The 21733-nt window shown below is 51.2% G+C and overlaps 1 protein-coding gene and 2 long non-coding RNA genes across 5 annotated transcripts in view; 1 reads left to right on the plus strand and 2 right to left on the minus strand.

Annotated features, from left to right (window-relative positions):
* TET3 (tet methylcytosine dioxygenase 3) overlaps positions 1-2968 on the minus strand; it is a 94049-nt gene extending 91081 nt beyond the window's left edge. The window contains exons 1-2 of one of the 3 annotated variants that reach the window (XM_008700007.2): positions 2813-2968; positions 49-761 (exon numbers count right to left, since the gene is read on the minus strand). In XM_008700007.2, coding sequence (XP_008698229.2) covers positions 49-351 — 303 coding nt within the window. In that variant the 5' untranslated portion in view covers positions 352-761; positions 2813-2968. Of the gene's footprint in view, positions 1-48; positions 762-1593; positions 1721-2382; positions 2659-2812 lie in introns of those variants that run through there. The other 2 variants (XM_040623312.1, XM_040623311.1) reach the window with 2 other exon arrangements.
* Positions 2969-3270: 302 nt separating this feature from the next.
* Positions 3271-15043, minus strand: LOC103671397. Its single transcript, XR_570880.2, has 4 exons — positions 14909-15043; positions 12071-12176; positions 6642-6737; positions 3271-5536 (listed from the first exon to the last, which is right to left on the minus strand). It is a non-coding gene; the product is annotated as an uncharacterized LOC103671397 (long non-coding RNA).
* LOC121101018 lies at positions 6752-20885 on the plus strand. The gene is made up of 6 exons (XR_005832878.1): positions 6752-7388; positions 8799-9045; positions 13339-15266; positions 16468-16675; positions 18873-19005; positions 19974-20885. It is a non-coding gene; the product is annotated as an uncharacterized LOC121101018 (long non-coding RNA).
* Positions 20886-21733: the final 848 nt, after the last annotated feature.

Raw genomic sequence — 21733 nt, forward strand, 5'->3', positions numbered from 1 at the left:
CAGCAGCATCGTGGAAAGGGCAGGACGGCCAAGCAAGGGCCAGCTTACCTCCTTGAGAAGCCCCGCTTTCTTCTTCAGCACCTCACACTTGCGCAGCTTGCAGATCTGGTGCGTGCGGCGATTGGTGCAGCTGGTGCAGGCCCCGCAGTTTTCCAGCCGCCGGCAGGGCTCACAAGTACCACACCGTTTTCGTTTCTTTCGCCCATCTCCACCCCCTCGGAGTTGGGGTTCGCTCCCAGCCATGGGGAGCCCAGGCCCCTGGAAACCCCCTACCATCACCTGGCCCTGAGGGAAGTCATAAAGGCCTGGCAGGTCCGGCTGGACTGCCAGGGGCACCTGAAACTGGCTCATGATGCTGCCAGAGGTAGGGGCATAGGTGCCGGAGGAGAGCCACTGTCCCGCTTCCTGCCTGCCAAGGCCCCCACCAGCTCCTTCTTTCCTAAAACAGTCAAGAGTGCACAAGGGTGAAGGCAAGCAGCTCCAGGCTCCAGGATGGGCCCCTCTTCACCTCCTCTGCAGCAGTCTGGTAGGGCTCAGTTGGGGGCCACTCTCCCATCTGCTGGGGCCCAGGATCTGGGGCAGGACACCAGCAGCGGTCCCCAGAGAAGGGATCATCTTGGCTGGGTGGGTTCTTCACCCTCACCCACCCTGGACCCAGGCATGAGGTGAGCAGGTGGGTGTGTGGTGGGGGCTGGGCCGGGCGAGGAGTTTCTCCTGGTACTTGTCCTCCGGGGGCAGGATGATGGAGAAGGCAGCGCTGCCTAAAAAAGAGACAGAAAGGGGAAGCGCATCACTCGAGGCTCAGGGACAACTTTCACATGTTACCTCTTCCTGCTTCTGGAAAAAGAGAAAATGGGGGAAGAGAAAGGGCTTGCTCAAATGAAGTCCTGCCCAGAACCTCTGGCAGGGCGCACCAGCACCCGCTCCCCGCCTGCCGGAGGAGGCCTAGCGCCCGATGGGGGTGCTGAGGGAACCTGCCCGACGAATTTAAAGGGGTGATCAAGGTGAGATTTCTAAGAAAGTTGTCCTCTGCCCCACCCCCCCGGGCTTGGGACAGTTTCACCAAAATTCCCACACACACCCCTCACTGGAGGTTGCTGGGCCCTCCCCGAGGGAGCAGAGCTTTTAAAATAAAGTTTGCTGAGAGCTTCACTCGGCGGGGCTGCCCGAGCGCCCCCGGCACGGAAGCGGCCTGGACCGGGGCGCGCCCGGGGTAGCCCGCGCCGGCCGCCCCGCCGCGCCCCCCCGCCCGCCGGCCAGACGGGGGAGGGCGGCCCGCTTCGCCGAGGGGGCGCGGGGAGGGGGGCGCGCTCCAGCTCGGGCCGGGCCGCGCGCGCGCCGCCGCTCGGGCTCCTTTGTTCTGGGGCCTCGGCCGCTCGGCTCCGGCTGCTCCGCAGCCCCCGCCGCCCCGCCGCCCCCGCCCGGCTCCGCTACACTGTGACCCGTAGCACCCCCGCCCCGTCCCCGGCAACAAAGTAGCGGCCCCCCCGGCTGGCCCCCGGGCCGTCCCCTCCCCCCCTCGGGCAGGGCCCCCCACGCCTCCCCGCCGCCCCTCCCCCACCCCGGAGCCGGAAAGGCACCGACTGCACCGACCTGCCCGCCGCCTCCGGGGCGGAGCGCACAAAGGGGCAAAGTTTCCCGGCCCGCGCTGCCGCCGCCACCACCGTCGCGGCCGCCGCCGCCGCCTGGGGCGCCCGCCTCACGGAGCGCCTGGCCGGGCCGAGCTAGGCGCGCGGAGCCCCCCGCCCGGGCCGAGGAGGGGACGGCGCAGGAGGAAGGAAGAGGCAGCGGCGGCCGCGGCGGCAGCAGCAGCAGCAATGAAGGCGTCCGCGGGACTCCCCGCCCCCCGCGCGCCGCGGCACGTGCTCGCCCGGGGACTCCCCCGCCCGGGAGGGCGCGCACGTGCGGCCCCGCCGAGCCCCGCCGGCCCAGCCGCCCCCTCCGCCGGGCCCGGGGCTGCGCGAGGGGGGGAGTTCCCGCGGAGGGGGAGGGGACGGAGCGGGCAGCCCGCGAGCGGGTGGCGGCAGGGCCCGGCTCGGCCGCCGCGCCTTTGCACCTGCAGTACCTCCCCACCCCCGCGTCGGCCCTCCCAGGACCCGGCTGCCCCCTTCGGGCTAGCGGCGCCCGCCCTCCGGCGCTTCTGCAGCCGGGGCGGGCGAGGCGGGCCGCGCGGGGTGGGGCACGCGGACCTCCCAGCCTAGGCCCTCGGCCGAGCGGGCCCCGGTGTCCCCACTTCCTGCCGCTCGCTGCGGGCCGGATCGGTCTGGGACGGCCCCGGAGACCCCGGGAGCCCTGAGCTCCGGGCCTGACTGACCCCCCTCTCCCGGCTGCCGCTCGCTCATTCCGAGGCAGGACAATGGGGGACATCGCGCGTTTGCGTACCGAGTCAGCCTGGCCGGCAAGGAGGGGGTACCCGGGGGCAGAGGCTGCGGACCGGCTGCGGGGCACCCTCGCAGGGGTCACGGCCGAGCGCCGTACTCAGGCGCACCCCAGGGCCCTGCCATCGCGAGCCTCCCCCGCGCCGCGCTCGGCTCTTTCGCGTCGAAAACAAAGACTAATCCGATACCCCCGCCCTGCCTCCCAGAGGAGGGGGAACGGGCGCGTCGCGGAGGGTAACGGAGGAGGACAGCGTTCAGGAGGGGCTCGGAGAGCCTCCGAGGGGGCCGTGGCGCAACCAAGCCCCATTAGCCGGTGCACACACTTTGAAAAGTCACCCTGGGCTATTTTCCAGACAGAGGACAGGGAGCAAGGCACAAGAATATTTCCAAGTTGCCAAACTGCCGGTTCTCTCTGCTGCTTTTTTTCCTCTCACCTGTTGTGCAGGCCAAGTTGAAATTCCAGGTTAGATTAATTCAGCTCCACCCATCTGGCCTGACTGCCAGGCTGGTGCCTGCAGCTGCCTTCCACCTACCTGGGTTGCTGGGGAGAAGGGTGGGTCTCTAACACACACACACACACACACACACACACACACGCTCGCGCGCGGGCAAGTCCTGGCAGAAACAACCATGGGGCGGACTGGCCTGACCAGTTTGGGCGGTGCTCTGGGAGCCAGGTACCTGGCAGGCATCCCCGCCCGGCTGAAGCTAACAACTCAGCCAGAACTGGAAAAAGAGCATTCGGCCGGCTATTTAGAAGAAACAAAAAATACTTACTTCCTACCCGGGTGTTTGAGAGGATCAAAGAGTTTCTGTTCGGGGAAGTCAGTCTAGAACTGAGAAGAGATACTTAGAGAGTGTGATTTTCGATCAAACATGAGGACTTGAAATTGTCCACAATGTAATAAATGTTTAATGTTTTAAATAACTTCATGTTAATATAAATTGTATAAAAGAAAATGTAGAATTTACAGAGAATTCAAAGACAAACATCATCCAAATACAACCACATTCAACCGTGTGCTGTATTTCCTTCTAGCCTTTTCTATTTGTAGATTAGTTCCTTTTTTTAATAACATGGTTGTCCACACTCTGATTACGCAATTTGCTGCCTTCGTTTCACTTAACATTATACCATAAGCATTTCCCTATTTGTTACACAATCTCCAGATAGCGTGACAATGGGGGGAAGCAGGTGGATTAGGGACAGCGAATTCTGGGTTCCAGAACCAGCTGTGTCATTTGCTAGCAGAGTGACCTTGGACAAGGTACTCACCACCTCCCAGAGAATCCAAGTACTTGGCCTAGGGCTTTCTGGACAGCGCTACTTGAGATCAGTTACTTCTTTTTTTCTTCATAGGGCATAATAAATGAGAACAGTTATTGTCACATCCTCAGAACAACCTTGTGAACTAGGTACTATTATGAAACTCATTTTATAGATAAAGAAACAGAGATTAAGTAACTTGCCCAAGGTCACTCAGCTAGTAAATGGTAGGTTCAGCGTTTGAGCCCGGCATCTTTCCTCCCGTACTGAGCAATTTATTGAGCCAAAGTACTCTCCACCAGCTATCTATGAGGTGGCTGTTTCACAGGTGAATGCTGGCTAGCTAGGTGAATGCTGGTGCCATTCACCAAGACAGACTGAGGGAGGAGAGATACCAGGAGCCATCCATGTGGAGCTGAGGGATGGGGCCTGGGCTGGAGACACACACGTGGGCCTCATTACTGAGCGTGGTATAAGTGAGGCCTCAGGTGTGGAGGAACTCACAGGGAGTGGACACGGAGAGTGAGAGGCAGAGGCAGCCAGGACAGAGCCCCAGGGGCTCTGTCAACAGCAGCTGACAAGGGGCCAGCCAGAGACTGAGAAGGAGCAGCCAGAGAGGGGGGGGGGGGGGAACAAGGCCCAGCCCGGCACCTGCCTGTGTTTTCCCAACTGCGTCTCCCTCTGGAACCCTGCACTTCGACAGTCATTTGCTCACTCCCTGTGCCTAGGGAAACCCCTTCCCGCTTCACCCCCCACCCATCCAGCTACTCCTTCTACCTGCCAAATTCCCACCCACCCTGCAAGCCTCAGCATAAATGCCAGTTCTTCCATGAAACTTTTTCCAGCTCCTCGGATTCCAGAGCCTCACCTACCCCCCCCCTTCAGAAGTTTGATGCTCCCTCCCTTTGCAACAGTTATCTTATCAGCATTGTAATTGTTTGCACATTTCCCTCCCAGTTACTATGAGCTCCTGGAGGGCTGGGACCTTGCCTTTTCACCTTTGCAACCCTAGACCTAGCACTGGATCAATATGTGTTGAATGAAGAAACGAGGTCAGTAGAACCTGATCAATGACATATCCCAGGGACACGGAAGACCCACGGGCTTCTGAGGGTTTTTTCCAGCGGGCCTTCTCGGTCTGCAGCCTCCTGTGCTGCCGGGTTACTCCTTCCCCACACTCCGGGCGGCAGAGCAGCGGGGAGGACGGTCGAGGTGGCCCCCGAGACTTGCTGTCTGGCTGCGGTATTAAGCTAGAGGCAGTGGTTCGCTAACTGTGGTCCCCAGATGCAGCATCACCAGCACCTGGGAACTTGTTAGAAATGCAAGCTCTCGGGCCCCTCCCTAAACCTACTCAAGCAGAAACTGGAGGTGGGGCCCAGCGCTGTGTTTTAACAAGCCCTTGGGCTGATGCACGCTGAAGTTGAAGAAGCACTGGCCTCTCGGAGGCCAGCGGTTGAGAAGCCAGTTCAGCACCCAGGCGGCAGCCCAGGATCAGGCCCGAGGCGCTTAGAGGAGGTAGACCGAGAGAGGCTCCTTTTATTAAGCAGCATGGCGGGCCCCACCCCCAGCGACCCAAGACTGAGCCTTTTTAGGCCAGGGCTCCGGTGAGGTCAGGACCTGGCTGCCGCAGCTGCCCCAAGGGTTAGAAAGGGAAATCCCGTCGCGAAGGAAACAAGCCCAGTGGACTGCAGGCTGTGCAGGGTTGGCAGGGGGCGTTTCCCTGCTTGGGGATGGAGGTGGGGCTGGGAAATAACGAGGACTTCCAGCTCCACTGAGGATCTACGGTGGATTCAGCGCCTGCCGATGAGCACCGGAAGTTGAGTTGGATGTGCCCGCGTGGTTCTTCTGGAAGTCACTTCGTGGAATCAGCCCCGCCGCTTGTTTGTGGAACCTGCCAATGATCGCGTGTGACTAACCTCTGAGATGCTTGACCCTGCTCCTTCTCTTTAGCTAATAAACAATTTGTCCTGTTTGAAGAAGGAGATCTGTAGTATGGAACCTTTTGCAGAAATGTAAATATACAGCTGGGTCCACTCCTGGGCTTGGTTTTAAAGATTGAAGGCATCAGGAGGTTTATTTGATTGGGGACGTAGTTCTTCTTTGGTCATGTATTGGTTAAAAATATTATCAGCTGGTGTTTGCATAGAGCTTTCCCTTTTCAAAGCACTTTCACATACATTATCGTTCTGTCTGCAGAGTGGCTAATACGCCGAGTGCAAGCGTTACTTTCCTTTTCTTTCTGTGACATAGTTTTTATTCTTATTATCACCATTTTACAGATAAAGGAACTGGGACTCAGGTAATTTGTCCACGGTCATTCACTACCAGGTGGCACAATTGGGCCTACAATCCAGGACCTCTGTAATTCACCTATCAGGGCCAGAATTGGGGCAGAAGCTGGCATTTTGCTCCTGGGAAAAGGGAGATTCATCAGTGGATTCCTTTTGGACATGGATTGGTTAGTGTGACATGTGTAGGGTATCTAGACTATGTTTTTGAGTAGCTCAGCAAATGCTTTCATGTTTTATTTCTGTGACTTCCTTTTGAATTTAGGCTGAATCAGAGAGACGCTATAACTTGCAAGGAGAATGCGAGGTCCCCACCATAATAGGAAAGAGATGAAATAACCTGGAAATCGTCCAGTCTAAAGGGGCTGGGCAGGAGGGCGGGAACTCTGATGGACTCCAAGACTCAGGTTGCTGAATACCCAACAGGGATAAAAGCCTTGGTGCCCCACAACAAAACCTTGATTTGACCAGATGTAATAGTCAAGATCCGTTAGATTTCACTATAATAACAAACAATCCCAGGTCTCACTGGTTTGACATAAAAGTGTATTTCTCAATCATGAAATATGTCCACTGGGGGTCAATAGGAGCTGTTTCCCATAGCCACTCGGGGACGTGGACAGCTGCAACTGGACATGTTGCCCCCTCAACCCTGAAGGCAGGAAATGAGGATGGGGCAAATCAAGCACTAATTTCCAAAGTGTTTACCTGGAAGCAATTCACATCATTTCTGCTCTCATTTCACTGGCCAAAGCAAGTCACAAGGTGGAGAGGAAGCTCAGCAGGTGCAATGCTCCCATGTGCCTGGAGGGAGAAGCACCATTTGGTTAACAGCACTAATAACAGACAGGGAGTAGTGCATGCAAGGGAGGTGGGTGTGGATATTTGAGGGGTGTGTAAATGCAATCAGTTCCGCCCATTTCATGAGTGCTTCTCGCTCCTGGGGACGTGTATGTGAGATTCCCATTCTATTGGGTTGTCATTTCTCCTGCTAGAGAAGACTTAGAGACTTAGACCAGGGACAAAGAAATCTGATCAGAGGGAAGCATGGTGGAAGAGAGGAGTGGTAATAGGGCATACTCAGTAGAAATTAATGTGTAAATTGAGAAAGAATCCAGCAGAGGAAAGGACTCAGTGTATATGTGTCACCAGGGGCCTGCCTGCTAAAGGAAAGTTCTAAAACAGCAGAGTGATGGCAGAACCATTTCCTGTCTTCTCGCCATTCACTCCCACTCATCCTTCCTGGCTAAACTCGAGTGACACTCCAGGAAGCCTTTGATGGTCTCTCGAGACTGAGCCTGCCCATCACGTTGTTAGAGTATCTGGGTCTGTCCCATGTATTGTGCCGCGGAGAGAGAGCACATCTGGCCCAGTGCTGGCTGTGGTACGGCGGGTGTATTAGAGTCTCAGCAAGGAGGCAGAGAACCTGGCGGGAAGGCTGTTGCAGGAACCCAGGTGAGAAAAAAAATGATGGTGGTCTCCATGAGGGTTGTGAGGTGGGGGTGGAGAGGAGTACTGGAGAGAGATTTAGGGAGTCATGTCAGCAGGGTAGGGATCGATGACAGGAGGGCATATGGAGGAAGTTTTCAGAAGAGCAAGGTCAGCCTTTCTAAAAGGAACTTGTAAAAAAAAAAAAGTGGAGAGTTGGGGTGAGGAAAGCACAGAATATATGTGTAGTATAAAAATCATGAAATCCCACGGGGCGCCTGGGTGGCTCAGTCGTTAAGCGTCTGCCTTCGGCTCAGGGCATGATCCCGGAGTCCTGGGATCGAGCCCTGCATCAGGCTCCTCTGCTGGGAGCCTGCTTCTTCCTCTCCCACTCCCTCTGCTTGTGTTCCCTCTCTCGCGGGCTATCTCTCTCTGTCATATAAATAAATAAAATCTTAAAAAAAAATCATGAAATTCCTGAGCTACAAATCAAGAATCCAGCCGGAGCGGTGCCCAGGCTTCCTAGGAAGAGTTGAGCATCCTTACAAGACGGCTTCAACTTCAACTTCTCATTGCCTTGTTTCCATACGCTGCTCCCGTCCCATCTCTGCTGAGCGGGAGCCTGTCCCATCTGAAACCTGAACTTGGTATCAACCCCTTTCATTCTCGAGGCTCCCCTTCCCCATATCCTTTATGGGTGAGGGTCAAGCCCCATTTGCAGACACTGTGCAGAGCAGGCAAACCCATACTCAGAGCCCCTGCCAGACCCCATCATTCCACTTGGCCATGGTGCGCCCCACCTGCACACCTTCCCTTTCCCCAAACACCGAGATGCTCCCTCTGGGTGCCTGGGCTCCATTTCCAGCTCCTCTGTGTACTGGTTTGTGACTGTGGGCGAGGTAATTCCCCTCTATCAGCCTCCTTCCCATCTGTCAAAATGCTACTTATACTACCTCCTTTGCACAGTCCTTTGCAGAGGATCAAATGAGCCACGCTATGGCAATGTCCTGTCTCAGACCTTGGAGTGTACTAGGCACTCAGATGGTCCCCTTCTTTCATCCCATCCCCTGCTTCCTCTTCCCACTTCACAGAGAAAGGGTCTTACAATATTTTAACCACATGTAGCCATGACAACCAGAGTTAAAATTTATACAATAATCAGTGAAGATATTATGCATTACCTAAGAGAACTGAGGTAATGATGTGCAGGTGCCCAGGATGAGACTTGGCTCCGAGTAGGAGCCCTTTGCTGCCTCCCTAGCTGGAGACGGCAGTCCTCCAAACACGTCCTTCCCTACATAGCCAAGCAGCCCGAGCGCCTGCCACCTCCGCTCTAAGCTGTCCTGAACTTGTGCCCCCTCTCAGCCTTCAGGTGGCTACCTGGCTCTCACTCCTGCTCCCCTCCTTGCCCTCACCCCGCGGTCTCCTTTCTCACAGACATGGATCCCATCGCTTTGGATTCAGACCTCCTGGGCCTGGCAGTTTCACCAGAGCCCTGGATTTGGAAACACCGGGCTCCTGGGCCATCCTGCAGCCAATCAGGAGAAGAAGTTTCAACCTCTTGCTGTTCAAAGTGTGATCTGTGGGCCTGCAGCAGCCACGGCACTGAGGTGTGTAGGAAAGCAGAATCTCGGGAGGCCCGAGGGCTGCTGAATCAGTCTCTGCGTTCCAACAAGACTTCCAGGTGATTCCTAGGCACCCTAAAAATTGAGAAGCTCTGTTTTAGAAGTCTTCAGGGATAAATGGGCTAGAGATAAAAAGGCTGCAGTGGTTCCCCATGGAGCAGGAGAGGCATTCTTGGGAACACCTGCACTAATGGCTTGAGTCATCCGAGGTCACTCTGGCATCGTTCCTGGGGAGGTAGTCTGTATTGCCAACATCGCACTTCTTATCTGCTAAGCTGGGGTGGGTATGAGCTGATGCCTCCCTCTTCTTGCCATTCTTTAGGGTTGTCCTAATGGAGACAGGACTAGGCCATGACCCACATCCACCGGTCATGTGGCCATTTCAAAACACAATAAAACATGAATTTGAACATCCAGCTTTTGGAAAACAACCTAATTATTTATAGTGAATCAAAGCCTTTCAGACAGAAAAAGCGTGTGAAGGCAGAAAGAGGCCACAGGGAACAAAGAGATTGGCCCCTCAAACAGGAAGGCGCAGCAGGCAAAGGGCACCTGAGTGAGGTGATGATGGGTACTCAGAACCCCCGTCGCCCCACCCTGGCACCCCCCCTCCACCAGCCCCAGAAGAACCTCACAGCTGCTAGAAAAAGGAGGGAGAAGAGCAATGCACAGGAAGCTGGAAGCAACCTGCAGGGCCTGGGGAAGGGCTGGTTTATAAGCGCTTGTGATGGGTGTGGAAAAGTCGTTGCCCTGGGTTTTTTGGAAAACATCCCTGGGGCCCAGGGAGGAGGCTGCCCCGTGCCCGTGACAGCCTCATTGGAGGCAGGCAGGTAAATTCCTTACGTGATGTACCGGAGATGCGGGGTCTGTGTACAGGACATTCAGTTAAATTTGACTGTCAGAGAAACAACATGTCAGTTTTTAGCACATGTATATACCAAATACTACATTCCAGAGCAACCCTGCTCAGGATTAGAGTCTGTCCCCAAGGCCTGTGACCAGAGGAGTTTGGGGCTGAAGAAAGGCTCCACCTAAGGCCAGTGGTACCTTCCTAAAACCTACCCTATTTCTGAAATCGGAGAGAAAATGGGCTTTGTTAATTTTGGGGTAGGGCAGTCTTTAATGAGAGGCTGTGCCCTATTGTTTGCTTTTAAATGTTTTGTCCTACGAAGGTGGGGCCTACCAACGTGTTTTCCACATCATCATGTATCGGGTAGGGCAGTTCAAGGAATGTGTGCTAAAAAGTGCTGTAGTTTTGATCATTTCAGTTCAGGTTCCTGTAGGGGAAGAACTGTTTCTTAGTCCAGACCAATAAAATCCTGCTTAACCAGAAAAATTGCTCCTATGTAAGCAGGCATTTATTCACTGAAAGCTGTAGAAGAAACTGTTGGTAACTGTTTACCTGATCGAGGAGTCTAAAGGTATTTCTGAACATAAAATCAATAGACTCTTCTGTACGTCAACAATGCAAATTAAATGATAAATTTAGGGAAAATATTTACAAAACAAATGAACAGGAAGAGTTATATACTTAGTATTCTCTTTTTTTTTTTTTAAGATTTTATTTATTTACTGGACAGAGAGAGAGCACAAGCAGGGAGAGCAGCAGCCAGAGGGAGAGGGAGAAGCAGGCCCCCCGCTGAGCAAGGAGCCAGATGTGGAACTCGATCCCAGGACTCTGGGATCATGACCTGAGTCAAAGGCAGATGCTTAACCAACTGAGTCACCCAGGCACCCCATACTTAGTATTCTTTTTTTTTTTTTAAACAGGCTCTTTTTTTTTTTTTTTAAGATTTTATTTTATTTATTTGACAGAGAGAGAGACAGCCAGTGAGAGAGGGAACACAAGCAGGGGGAGTGGGAGAGGAAGAAGCAGGCTCCCAGCGGAGGAGCCTGATGTGGGGCTCGATCCCGGAATACCAGGATCACGCCCTGAGCCAAAGGCAGACACCTGACTGAGCCACCCAGGCGCCCCCCCATACTTAGTATTCTTAATGTGTAAGAAAAAAGATGAATACCCAAAAGGGGGGAGGCAAAGGATGTGAACATTCACAAAAGAAGAAATACAAATGACCAATAAAGATATTAAAAGCCCAACCTCATTAATAATCATAGCAAACTGGTAAATCGCAAAATGAAAATACTGAATTTTGCAAAGACTATAACAATTCTCTTTCCCAACATATGCCACCGAGGGGACCATCACCTTGGTACCCTTCTGGGAAGGAATTTAGCAATGTTTATCAATAACCTTCAAACTATTTATACCCTTTGACTCAATAATTTCACTTTTAAGAATGTAGTGCACAAAAGTCTAGGGACGAGGATCATCATGGAAGACTTAGTTGTAACAACAAAAAATTAGAAACAACCTAAATGCCCAACCTTAAAGAATGATTAAGGAATAGGATGTGAGCACATTAAATCATGATGCAGCCATTATAATGATTTTATTAATTTAAGAGTTAAATATAGGTTAATTATGGAAAAATAGGAATACACAACTGAGCAAAAAGAAAAATCTAAAAAGAACCTGCAGTCCAATGTTAATCATTATTAATGTCGTGGACCATATCTTTAAAAGTCTTCTATGTTTTAGGGCGCCTGGGTGGTGCCGTCGGTTAAGTGACCTACTCTTGGTTCCGGCTCAGGTCCTGATCTCAGAGTCACGAGATCAATCGGGCATCGGGCTCTGAGCTCAGTGCAGAGTCTGCTTAAGACTCTCTCTCCCTGGGGCGCCTGGGTGGCTCAGTGGGTTTAGCGCCTGCCTTTGGCTCAGGTCATGATCCCAGGGTCCTGGGATTGAGTCCCATATGGGGTTCCCTGCTCAGCCGGGAGTCTGCTACTCCCCCTGTTTGTGCTCTCTCGCGCGCACTCTATGTCAAATAAATAAAAATTTAAAAAAAAAAAAGACTCTCTCCCCCTCTGTCCCTGCCCCCTAAAATAAATAAATAAATCTTAAAAATATCTTTTATGTTTTAATGTTAAAATAGTGTTTTTGAAAAATACTTGGCAACATCGGAAAACAGTTATGAAATATATGAAATCATATGAAACCATATACATTTTTAAGTAGATACGCACAAAGATTGGAAGAGAATACATCGCAATATTAACAATGGATCTCTTGATGGTTTTTGTTTTCCTCTTCATACCTTTCTTCCAAAATTTCTGCAAATCAGTATTATTCCTATAATTGAGAAATAAAAAATTATTTTTGAAAAAAGACAAATGGAAAGAAGTTCCTTGAGAAAGAAGGAAGCCCATCCTGATTACTAACAGAATGATTGCAGCTTTGCACATTGCCGCCACCTGGAGAACTCCAGGAATCCTGGTGCCCAGGCCCCACACTGAGAGATTCTGGTTGTTCAGATGTGGGTGGGGGCACCAAGCCTCATGTGCTTGGCAACATCTAACCACACTTGGGTGTGGTCTAACGTGCAGCCGGGCTGAGAACCGCCACTTGCCCAAGCCATCTCACGTTTTGGCAGAAACTTAGGCGCTGTCTGGTGGTGGAGGAACTGCAAGACCTGATTTCAAGCCCCATCAGTGGCCCTCGGTGGCTGTGTGCTTTAGGCAAGCTGTATAACCGAACCTTAGTTTGTCTCTCTGTAAAATGGGGATATTAGGTGCCTACCACAAGAGTTGGGGCATGGCTTCCAGGAGAGGGTAAATGAGAAAGGTCTGTATGAAATAGAAAGCGTATAGAATGAGCTGTTTGTTAGAACCTGGAAACTCAGATGATAACAATTATCTTTGATCAATGAAATATCCTTGGCAACACGGGAACCCATGCAAATAAGCAGGTTTGTTTCTAAGCTCTGTCAGTCTTGTAATTTGACTTGATTTGAAGATTCTGTAGGCAGGTGCTGTCAGATGTGGACGCCCAGGACAGTCCTAGCCTAAGGGCTCATGGCCAGTGGCCAGCAGCCAATAGATCTGGGTTGGTTCAGACCATTTGGTCATCTTGCTTTGAGAGGTGGCTGGCTTCCAGAAGCCCAAACCTTGTTCTCATGAAAATGTGCCTTTGCATTTTAAATACATACTGCTTCCAAGTACGTGTTCTTATTTAACTGTCTCCTTGGGAGGTTGTGTGGCCACAGCTTAAAATGTCTTGGGAATTCCTCTTTTGAGATTGCCTTTGTCTAAGCTACATTTTTTTTTTCCTGAGTAGTTTCAATCAGTGAATTCATTCTCTATCCTTTAAAGAGGAGCTTAATTTTAGAAAACAGTCAAAAATATCTTTCAGAACCAAACCTGATGATTAGGATGGTATTCAAGCCTAGATAAGACTTTTTTTTTAAGTGAAGAGGTCACTCGTGAAGTACGTGTGTGTCTGTCTTCCTACCCAGTGTATTCCCAGCACCCTGCTCAGTGCCTGGGACCCAGATGTTCACCATATTCTTGCTGAATGGAGAGCCACAGCCTGGCTCTCTACTGGGACCCATAAACTGGCTCCAGAGGTAAGTCTGAAAAGGTTTTGGACCAAGGCAGCCTATTTGGGATTAATAAATTCTAGTTTGTATGCTGATTAGAAATTAGTCCCTTTCTTTGGTAAGTATGCTCTCTCTTATATGTACCGTATGCATTTAACTAAAGAGAAAATGATGCAGTTCCTTCCTCTTACTGGGGCCAATACTGGATTTAGTTTCCTAAGGCAACACTAATCAGCGACACTGGACAAATCCAAGCATTTTTGGAATGATTTTTTATCACAACCCAATACACAAAACCACCAATCAAGTGTCGTTAACAAGAACAATGCCTGAAACAAAACTCACTTTTTCACACAAGGATTTCGAGACACTGACATTAACCTAGATTTGCGCGTTAGCTGAGGTCCACACCTCCTGCCTCAATGAATTTGAGGCATATGGAGTAACGCAGCTCCCAGCCGGGACAGAGAGCACTGGCCTGAGTCAGAACTCCTGGGCTGTCCCGGCTCCGCCCGTAGTAACTGTAGTAACTCGCTGTGCAGCCTGGGGAAAACACTGCACACTTCCCCCTTGGTCTTTATGTCCTGATCTATGCAGTGATCTCACACTCTTCAAGTCAGGGATGCGAAACTGAGAACCATGCAGGCTGACAGGCGGGGCAGGTTGGGAACAGCAGACACCCGCGGGCAGGTGACGGAGAGGAAAGCAAGGTCCTGCTCAGGTAATGGGGAGACTTTCACAGCAGAGTCGGTCTCAGCTGAGGCAAAGTCTCAGCTCCGAAGGAGACAGAAAGCCAAAGCCGAAGCTCAACGGCTTCTGGCCGTGGAACTGTTTCCAGGAAGGGAACACACAGGTCATCTGAGGTCAAGTTCAAGGCGCAGAGCCAGCCGCCAGGCGGGAAGGAAGCTGCAGTGAATGCCTGCTTGCTTGCTCTCCAAGCCGTTCACCTTCTGAACACAAGTCCTGTATCAGCCCCTTTGCCAGGTCTCCCTGGGGGACCTCAGAGGCTCTTTCCAGACCTAGGCATTCTGGCTCTGGCCTCACAGACACAGCCCACGCAGAGGTGCTGAAGGGAAGCAGGTAGGGGACAGTGTGAGCACCGGGGGCTCGCCGGCCTGTCCTGTCGTTGCCTTGCAGAGAAGAGGGGCCCGAGTGCTCCATGTAAAGCCTTTGAGCATTCATCATCCACTGTTGCCCTCCCCGCCGCCACAATGCACAGGACATGTTCCTAGCTCCCTGCCTTTGTCCGTGGCGTTAACTCCACAGCCGCTGTCATCCCAGCTCTGCTCTCCAGATCCTCCGCCCATGTGGTGCCCAGCTCGCGTGCCAGGGGACCCGCAAGGCTCCCCTCGCTGGAAGCGGCACCGGTTACGGTCTGTCTTACATCACACTTAGGCACACGTCGTCTCTCCCCATTTGGGACCACACTGCACCCCCTCTTTACCATCACATCATGCGTATTTCTTCCTTTGCCCACACTGCTTACCTGCCTGGTCTGTCCTTACCATTCTGGCTTCCATCCCGTTCCTCGCCTCACCGCCGGGGGCTCAGCTCAGCTAGACTCTCTGAAAGACTTTCCACCCTCGCAGACCTCCCAGCTCCACTTACTGAGTGGCTGCTCTGTGCCCAGAAGTTTGTCTACAGTATTTCTAATCCTGGAACGGCCCTGCGCAGTAAGAGCAAAGATAGTTTCACTTTCAGACTTGAGGAAAACAGAGGCTCAGAGAGGTTCTGAAACTGGTTGAAGTTGCACAGCCAGTTAGCGGCCCCGCCAGGATTGGAGCCCAGGTGTGACGCCTAAACCAAGCCCTCCATCTCTTCTGTACTACTTTTTCATTCATAAGGTAAATATTTTGAACTTGAGGCTATAAGAACTTTGACGATCATCTTTCTTGTTTTCAAAGCAAGGAACCTAAGGAGTAGCTAGGCCTGATGACTTGCCCAGGGCGATACAGCCTCTCTCCACCCCCCTTTCCTTGTTGTTCCCATGTGCTGGCATGGGAGACCCAGGAACCATCTGTCCACTGCAGGGGGTCTCCAGTGCCAGGTGACATTCTCTGGGGTTTCTAGTTGCAAGACTTCTGACACACACCGGTCCTGCAAGCAGGGCCCCAGAGGAGGCAAGAGAGAATGTCACAGCAAGCTTAGAGCCACCGGATTATTAGTTGAACTGTATACAGTGATAAAACCCCAAACCACAGTGACTTCGGTTTATATCTTTCTTGCTAGAAGAAGTCTTGAACTGCGCATTCCTATGTGCCAGGCACTGGAGATACAAAGACGCATAAGACAGATTCATCTACGTAAGAGAAGAGGAATAAACCATTTCGATGCTACGGTGTTAGGGCAACCATAAGACACACACAAAGGGCACTCGGCAGGAGCAAAAGGTGCCTGGCCCAGCTGGGGAGGAGGTCAGCCACTGAAGACGGTGCTTGCTGGTGACACAGAGCTGAGAAATAGTAGGGGGCAATTGCTAGCCCCAGGTGATGGGCCAGCTGTTGGGCATGAGTGAGAGGGAGGAGTCAGACAGCCCCAGTTTTCTAGCTGTGGAGCCCGGTGGGGAGACGGGGCCATCACGGCTATAGAGAGCACAGGGTTCCCTTGCCTTGGGGGTGCCCCCAGCTTCAGAGGAGGCTGCATCTCTCCAGGACTACTCTTTTGCACTGCCGCTCCCAGAGATGTGCACATGGGCCCTTTCCACCGTAAGGCTTGTAATTCAAGTGCTCTCGGGAGATGACGTCCCCTTGAGCCTGACCTAGTGAATCAAATGCAGGAGTGTAGTGTGGACCATGCAGCCTTTGGGCCCAACTAAGCTGGTTTTACAGGTGTCACCTGGGCCCGCTGTCCCTAGTGTGAGCTTTGGCTCTAGAAAACCCACCTGTAGTGAACATCTGCCACTTGGTGGAGAACCAGTGAATGAATCCCCTTCCTGCGCTCTACCTCCAGCCACAGTGGGACTTCCCCACTGTGGCTGGAGGTAGAGGCGGCCTCACACGGTGAAGGTGGAAAGTCAGATACTGCCTTTCTCCGATCCCCTTGCAGCTACCTGGTGTGTCAAGGGCATGTGGCCAAGACTGCAGCTAGGATATACCTACCAGAGCCTCATATCCGTGAGGAACTTTGTGTGGCAGAAGCAGTTACGGGGGATCACATTCTCATAACAGCCACGCTGGACACTCTGGGACCTTGCAAGTGACAGTCTTAAAGCTTGAGCTTCATTAGGTCCATTGTAACTGGCTTCTGTTTGCAGGTAAGGACCGTGACGACTCCTTGGCAGTTTATCAGTCCGGCAGGGTGCATGGCTAGGGTCAACGCAGGGGTGAGGGGAGCACAAACTTTGTTCTGAGGACAGTGAGTAAAACCACTTAGCTGGAACAGAAGATTCTTTCACAAAGTAGGGGAAGATTAAGGTTGGAGGGTCCTGAAAGCCCAATTCAGGAGCCTGGTCATCACCTTGTAAGAGGCACCAACATTTTTTAAATAAACTTTTATTTTGGAATGATTTTTTTTAAGTAAGCTCTATGCCCAATGTGGGGCTTGACCCCACAGCCCCGAGATCAAGAGTCACATGTTCTACTGACTGAGCCAGTCAGGCGCCCCAGTTTTAGAATAATTTTAGATTGACAGAAAAGTTGCAAAGATAGTACAGAGAGTTTCTGTACACCGCTCACCCAGTTTCCCCTGATGCTAACATCTTGCATTGTATGCTACATTTGTCAAAACTAAGACGCCAACGCTGGGATATTACTATTTACTAAACTCCAGGCTTGATTTGGATTCCGCTAGTTTTTCCACTAATGTCCTTTTTCTATTCCAGCTCCAGTCCAGGATACCACTTTCCATTTAGATGCCAATCTTTTTAAAGGAGAATATTGAATACGATTAAAGCTGTTTTAGGAGAATTGTCTGATAGCAACATCCAGGTTGGACCAGGAAGTTGGGTAGAAAGGCATTTGTAAAGGCATTCAGAATCTGCACCAAATTTCCAAATGCACCTCAATGCCTGGTGCCTGAAGGGACTCAGCACCTTGAGGGTGCGGTTTCCAGGAAGAGGAGATCTGGAAGCATGTGTGCCTGCTCAGGGCCCACGGGGCCAAAGGCATATTTAGGATGCCCCTGGGGGCCTCCATCTGGCAGTGCTAGCAAGCTCGAAGTTCTTCCTGCCTGGGCAACCCAAGTGGACTGATAAGTCTAATAGGGAGCCAAAGAAATGCATGCTGGCCTTCTTTTCTGAAAGTCTAGTCTTGTCTCTCTTGACAAACAGTTTGTTTTGGGAAGAGAACAGACTCTGGAGTCAGAGTGGACCTGGGTTTGAGCCCCAGCTCCACCACTTAGTGCAGGAGCCCAGGGTGAGTTCCTGACCTACCCTGAGCTTCTATTTTCTCACTGGTAAAAACTGGGATCTTAAACCTCCTTCGTAAGATTACTGAGAGGATGAAATAACATTTAAAGGGTATCTGGCATACATTAGGCAGTCAATAATCATCGGCTCCCTTGACAGCTTGAGGGTGGGGTCTGGCCTCGTAATTTTTTTGCATATCCTTGTAGTGCTTAGCACACAGAAGGCACTTCATAATCTGGTGGTTATAACATGGAGCTCACAAACCCAATGACCCCAGAAAGGGCAGATCATGTCTCCAGTTACCTCATTCATTTATTTAGCAAGTCTATATTAGGCACTCACCAAATAGCAGTAAATAGATAAATGCCAGGCACTGTGCTAAGCCACCAAGGTATGGTCTGTGTCAAAAATGGCAAAGCCCAAGAGGGGAAAGAGGTCCCATACAACTTTCATTCAGGTCTGATACAGAGTCAGACACAGTTTAATAAGCAGTGTGTCCAAAGCACAAACACTGGCTCCCTCTGTGTGGGGAAGGGTAGAGCCTCACAGAGCGAGGAGTAGACTGGGGACTGGCAGAATCAGTAGTTCTTTCAGTAAAAAAGAGTGGGAGAAGATGAGAGAGAAGCATTTCATTATGTGGGAAAGACAAGATGTCTTCTGGAAGCATAGGTAGTCTTGTGGGGTTTATGGTAGGAGTGGTGGCAGGTGAGGTTCTATAAACATGGCAGCTCTAATATTCTACACAGAAAGGACTGAGGGTCAGTCATCAGACGGCGGTGGCTGACCGAAAACCTGACTGGAAGCTGTGCTTTTATGTAGTAACCGCAGTTTTCTTTGTACTGTCGTCTCCCCGTTATCTGAGGGGGAGATGTTCCAAGACCCCCAGTGGAAACCTGAAACCACAGGTGGTACCAAACCCTAAGTATACTATTTTTACTCCCACAGGTACATACCTACAATAAAGTTCAGTTTATAAATTAGGCACAGTAAGAGATTAACAACAAATTAATCATTAATAACAAAATAGAGCAATGATAACAATATGCGCTCTCTCTCAAAATACCTTATTGTGCTGTGCTCACCCTTCTCCTGGTGATGCTGTGAGACGAGAAAATGCCCACGTGATGAGAGGAGCCGAGGGGAATGACGCAGGCGCTGTGACGTGGCGTCAGGCTACTACGGACTTTCCCACGACTCGCTAGGAGGATCATCTGCTTCCGGAACATGGCCGACCGCTGGTAACTGAGACTGCGGGGAAGTGAAACCGCGGCTAAGGGGGGACGACGGCACATGGTTGTGTTGAGGTGGCTTGCTGGTAGTAGTAGGTCGCGGGCAAGGCAGGCAGTGGGCGTCGTAGCCACTCCCGGCACGGCCATGCTAGGAAGGGAGCCGTGTGAGAGCTGGGAAAGAGGTGGAGCCGGGGAATTTGGGGGACTGGACTGCAATGTCCACTACACACCTGCAGCTAGAGAAGCGGACATTGAGGTGTGGGGAAGATTTGAGGGCTTTCAGAGAGGAACAAGCAGAATTTGGCGAGAAAGGGCGTAGGAAGAGAGCTGGAGGGCGAGGATGGCTCCTCCTGTGGTCACCTGCGTGAACGGAGAAGCCGGAGAAACAGGCTTTGTTGCCCCGGGGGTGGGTGGGGGCGAGGACTGTTTTGCACAGCTGAGCAGAAGGGCTAGCCAGGTAATGATGCCCAGAGGTCCAGACAGAGCTAGCTTTCAAAGTCATCCTCCTGTCTGGGATTTGCTTCAAAATAATCTGAGAGTGGTGAGTTGGCCCTCAATTTTGTCGGACACAAAATTAGCTCTGAATAGATAACCGAAGTGGGGAGGGGAGTAAAAATTAGCTCAGACTAAGAAAACCAAAGCTGGGAGGGCAGACCGTAGGTAAGGCCAGCTGCAAAGGTACTGTGGAACAATATTCCTCCCAAGGGCAGCTAAAGCGTCATAACCAACCACCCCCTTCTTTGCGTGACTGCTTTCTGACTCACTGAGAAACCTTGTGCTCTAAAATGATGGACCATCAGAAACTTCACTGTTTGAAATTTTATCAGTAAAAATGAAACCCCCTTCTGTCGCCAGGAGGATCTGAAGTGACTTTGACACAGAGAGGCAGTCTTGATTTGCAATTCGGGTTCAGAGCTTCAGATAAGGGGCTTCTGAACACAACAGTCCACATTTACCTTAACTTTGTGTTTTTGCAGGAAGTGAACCAGGGTGTACTGTGCAGTTCAGACCAGGTGTTGACTCCTGTATACAGAGACCTGCTTTGCTTTGAACCTATCAAAGCACTGCTTCAGTTACATTTTGACCTGAACTCTGTCCTTTCCCCAAATCCTAGAGTTCTCTCTTTTCCTGTTTGGTCAGACACCCCTAGTTTCTCTGGTGTGGTCTCCTTCATTGCAATGAATTAGTAAATTGAATATTGTCAAACTGCAGCTTTGTTTCTGGTGATCTTAGGCTGATGGGGCCAGGGTACAGGTAATGGGGATATAGGGGTTCTTTGTACAAGTCCCTCCGCTATTACAGGTGACTCATATTTCCCATGTTTGCAAGTTCTTGAGAGGTCTTCACCCCATAATAGTAGGGGCCATGACGTTATTTGAGATCTCTGCAAGGGTGAATACCAGCCCTCCAAAGACATCCACATCCTGATCCCCGGCACTTGTAATTATGTTATCTTAATAGCAAAAGGGACTTTGCAGATGTAATTAAGGCTAAAGATCTTGAGATGGGGAGAATATTCTGCCCCAGTATAATCACGTGGGTCCTTAAAAGCAGAGAACCTTTCCTGGCTGTGGTCAGAGAGAAAAGTGACCACAGAAGAAGGGTCAGAGACTTTGCTGGTCTTGAAGACGGAAGAAGGGGCCACAAGCCAGGGAATGTGGGCAGCCTCGAGAAGACAGAAAAGGCAAGGAAAACGATTCTCCTCCAGAACCTTCAGGAAGGAACGCAGCCCTGCTGATAATCTGATTCTAGCTCAGCAAGGCTCACCCCAGAGTTCTGACCTATAGAACTAGAAGTTAAATTCGTGCTACTTTAAGCTACATTGTATCAACTTGATATGGCAGCAAAAACCAAAACCAATACCAAAAAACCACAACCCCCCCCAAAAACAACAAACAAAAAACGAACAGATCACTCAGAACAGGGGTAAAGACAGAAATGAAACAAGGGAGACACCAATAATGGAAGAGCCAGAGAGACCCACAAAGGAGAAAGTGGTCCAGATGTCAGCTGCCCACTCCTCAAAGTGAAGGGTGAAGGCTGAGCCATCTTTCAGTTTAAAGTGCCTGTTCTTCCCTTGCTTCGGTGTCCCTGTGATTCTAGTGTTTGCATTTAACAGCCTTTTTCACCTGAAACTATCACCTTCTCCCTTCATGCTCAAACCCTGAGAGTTTGAGAACTTTCGCAATCTCGATTCACATTATAAATCCATCAAGGTAATATTCTGGTTCCAGAGAGCAGGTTTTACCACATCATAAACGAGAATGAAATCTAGTTATCTTTATGAGTTAATCCAAGTTCTGTGACATTGGAGGACAGCCTAAACGAGGAGTGGGAGGCCACCAGACCGGCCTGACCATGCAGAGCTGGTCTCCACGTTTAAACACCCCTCCCAGACCTACCCTTCCTCGGGTGCTTAAGGTCCAGAACTGCTCCTCTAAACCACTTTCTCTCTAGACCATCTCAGCTACCAACCTGGAAAATGGCAAAATATTTCACGCAGAACTGAGGGCCTCAGAGGGGAGGGGAGTGGGGGAATGGGATAGGCCGGTGATGGGTAGTAAGGAGGGCACGTATTGCATGGTGCACTGGGTGTTATACGCAACTAATGAATCATCGAGCCTTACATCGAAAACCGGGGATGTACTGTATGGTGACTAACATAATAAAAAATCATTAAAAAAAAAATATTTCACCCAGGTGAGACTGTTGGTGGCACTATCTTATAGAACATTCA

The sequence above is a fragment of the Ursus maritimus genome, unplaced genomic scaffold, assembly GCF_017311325.1.
Source record: "Ursus maritimus isolate PB19 unplaced genomic scaffold, ASM1731132v1 scaffold_6, whole genome shotgun sequence".
Classification (NCBI taxonomy): domain Eukaryota; kingdom Metazoa; phylum Chordata; class Mammalia; order Carnivora; family Ursidae; genus Ursus; species Ursus maritimus.